The sequence below is a fragment of the Cibotium barometz genome, chromosome 35, assembly GCF_041138505.1.
Source record: "Cibotium barometz isolate CiBa-2024 chromosome 35, ASM4113850v1, whole genome shotgun sequence".
NCBI classification, from domain to species: Eukaryota; Viridiplantae; Streptophyta; class Polypodiopsida; order Cyatheales; family Cibotiaceae; genus Cibotium; species Cibotium barometz.
In genome coordinates, this window is record NC_141080.1 from 45,690,144 (window position 1) to 45,693,873 (window position 3,730).

General features: G+C 40.8%; 1 protein-coding gene across 1 annotated transcript; it reads left to right on the plus strand.

Moving 5' to 3' along the window:
• The first annotated feature begins 1,161 nt into the window (after positions 1–1,161).
• On the plus strand, positions 1,162–1,770 carry LOC147618512 (uncharacterized). Its single transcript, XM_086775175.1, has one exon. The coding sequence runs from the start codon at positions 1,177–1,179 to the stop codon at positions 1,717–1,719; it is 543 nt and encodes a 180-aa protein (XP_086631301.1). The 5' UTR covers positions 1,162–1,176; the 3' UTR covers positions 1,720–1,770.
• The last annotated feature ends 1,960 nt before the right edge of the window (positions 1,771–3,730 follow it).

A 3,730-nucleotide genomic window follows, 5' to 3' on the forward strand; every position in this document is an offset into this window, starting at 1 on the left:
TCTCAGTCATTCGGGCTGCATGGAGCCCAATGCAGATGTACATGCAACGTTTGCGTCAGAGGTGATGAAACTAGCAGGGGTTGCATGGCTTTATGTCAAACTTTCAAAGGTGTCACACATCTATGGGAGTCAGTTCTCTGCCCGAAGCAGATAGATGTTGGTTACCACAATAGTGAGTGTTTGATGGACGAATGTAAGAAATGTGGTGTGAAAAAGCTAGAAACATGCTGCTTAGAGACACAAAGCCCAGGTAAGAATATCTTTGTAAAATTGTTTGCATATGTGGAGGCAACAGATAAGCACGGAGACAAAAAAAAGAGAAAAGATCCTGTGACTAAAGAAATGCAGTGCTGGGAGTTTCTTCAACTCTTACAGACCAAGCTGAAGGTTTTTATCAAACATAACTATATCGCTCGATGGCAAGCACAACAGTTCAAGGATTGTATTCTTAGATTTCCTGACGATGTGGTTGTGTCGGTTGTAGACTTTGTAGAAAACTATGCATTCAAGGAGCAAAATGAGATTCAATCCATGCATTGGCACTCAAGTCAAGTAACTATTTTTGTGCACATAACATACTACCGCAGGGAAGGGGAAGTAGTCAAGAAAATCCACTTCTTCATATCAGATGACAAAGTGCATGACACATTGTTTGTCCAACATTGTTTTATGCTGCATTGTGGCTGGTTACAGAGAGAAGGTGTCACTCCAAAACGTCACTGGGTCTGGTCAGATGGTGCTGCCTCACAGTTTAAGGCTGGTAGGCCTTTCTATTTTGTTGCAAGGTATGCTAGACTGACAGGAATGGAGATGAGCTGGTTCTTCTTTGGATCAGGACATGGCAAGGGAGAGCATGACGGTGCAGGCGCAGTTGTTAAAAGATCGTTGACACATGAATAGCTGAAGCCTGATGGGGCCACTTTAAAGTGTGCTGCAGATGTGGTTGCCTATTGCCAAGCCAACCTATCAAAGGGAGCAGCTGCATCATATCCTCTAAAAGAAAGGGAATGTGCCCGTGTGTTTTGGGGGATCAAAGTAGGTGATGTAAACAGGGAGGTTAAATGGAATTGTGCCACAGTTGAGAAGTCTCGCACCTTGCATGCTTTTCGCGGTCACAACCGGCAGGATGCAACTGCCATTGCCACAAGACCATTGGCATGCTTTTGTGATGCATGCATGAACCATAGTTGGAATCGCTGCACTAACAAATCTCATGTGCAGCCTTGGGATTATCACATTCTGATGCCATTGTCTGATGAAGTTGAGGATGAAGAAGACACTCTGACTGATGATGCCCTTGAAGGACAGATCATTGGATATGAAAAATTTGTGTATGAAGGCCACCATGATGCATTAAGTAGTGCTTTGTGTGTTGGTGACACTTTTGTAGTGAATCCGGACGCTACAACCAATGATGAGAATGTAGACTTTTACTTGGTAAAGTGCATTGCAGTAAAAGAAAAGGCAAAACAGGGTTACATTGATGAGTGGAACAATGTAATTGACAAAGGCTCTTATGTCGTGCAAGGACTGTATTACAAGCAAGTGGATGCATACACCTTCAAACTAGACTACAATCAACCTGTTGTTCACATACTTTCAAATCTTGTACGTTGTATCAAGATACCCATGAAACACATGCAAAAGAGAAGGCAAATGTACACAATCACCCCCGAAGATTATGAAGCAATCTATAACAGCATGCCATTCGGTTTTTGACATGAGCGTCATGGTCTTTTATTCTATTTTGTATCTTGTGTATGCTTACTACTACCACAGTATATGCTAATTATGTACTAACAAGCTTCTACAAAGTGTGTGCTAGCTAGCATAAAGCGTATGTGCTAACTAGCATACAGTGTATCCTAACTAGCATATAAAGTATGCTAACTAGTATATAGTATAGGCTAACTAGCATATACTGTATGCTAACTCGCACAGTATATGTTAACTGTATACTAACTACCTAATTTATATTGTGTGCTTACTAGCATATAGCATATGCTAACTAGCATACAGTATATGCCAACTAGCATATAGTGTATGCTAACTAGCACAGTATATGCTAACTGTATGCACACTAGCTACTATATAGCGTGTGCTTACTAGCATACAGTATATGCTAACTAGCATTATGCTAACTAGCATATAGTGTATGCTAACTACCGCAGTATATGATAATTGTTTACTAACAAGCTTCTACATAGTGTGTGCTAACTAGCATAAAGTGTATGCTAACTAGCATACAGTATATGCTAGTTAGCATATACTATATTCTAACTAGCAAACAGTATATGCTGACTAGCATATACAGTATATGCTGACTAACAAGCTTCTACAAAGTGTGTGCTAGCTACCATAAAGCGTATACAGTGTATGCTAACTAGCATATATAGTATGCTAACTAGTATATAGTATAGGCTAACTGCTATATAGTGTGCTAACTAGCATACATGATTATGCTAACTACTAGCATATAGTGTATGCTAACTACCACAGTATATGCTAACTGTATACTTGCTACTTTATAGTGTGTGCTACCTAACAAAAAACCCAATACATAATTTTGTAACACATAAAAATGAAATAGTAGGAGGCAACTGTTGAAAAGATTATCTCATCATTAACTTCCAACATCAAATAACATTACATAGGGTTTAATTTTACAATGAGTCACACCCGCCAAAAATCTTTAGGCCTCCTCAGAGGGCGTTTGTAGTGACCGGGCTTTTTTGCTCCCTCCTTTTTCTCTGCTTTCTCCGTTTCCTCTGTTTTTTCCTTTCTCTCTGCTTCTAGGTCGCCTCTCTGCTGTTCCTTTTCTTTTCTTTCCCTCTCCAGCCTAGCTTTCTCCTCTCTCTCTGCTTCTAGGTCATCTTCCTTTTGTTTGCGAGACGATGAAGTTCTGCTTGTCTCTCAGCCTCTAGCAACTGTTTGATGACTGCATCAGAGAAGTTATCAGAGCCTGTATCAAAGAAATTATCAGCCACATACGCTGCCCAATCATCCGATTGCAGCCAAAGAAAAAGCCAGTCTTTCAAAGTTTCTATAAGAAACTGTTGTCTCTCCTCAGCACTCTGGTCCTCTAGCTTCGGAGTAACGAGCCAAGCTTGTGCTGGGTTCTGAAACACTTTGTAGAGGCTATCATCAATTAGAAGCGTGTTTTGGGCATTGTACGTCGGATTGTATTTCCAAAACAAGGCTAAATCTTTCATAAACATAGGTTTATTCAAGATCTACCAGGGTTGCGGACTGCAGTGCTCTTGCGCAAAAAAACCAGCAATCCTTGGCACCTGCAATTTAAAAACAGCCTTGCAAATATTCATGACTTTACGATGCATGCTTGTGCTCCAAATATACACACTGAAGAACTGAAGACACCAGTCCAAAAACATGTGGCTGTCCTTGCAGAACACTTGCTTATCCTCTACATTGTATTTTAACATTTCATCTGCATATGCAGGGGGCTTTTTACCGAAGCGAGTCTCTACTACCCTCAGCAAAAGACCGTTGAGATCTAGTAAAAGAGCCCTTTTTTCATCACACAGTCGCTTAGGCACCCATATTGGGTCTGGAAGAGGATACCATTCAGCATATATAACCTCCCCTGATGGGTGAACATAATTTAGGCGCTCAAAAATTCTACGGGCACGCTGTGAATATCGTTTGAGCCACTTTTCAATCTCCAATTTTTGTCTCCTTATCTGCCTGGCTTTGTGGACTCGCCATTTTC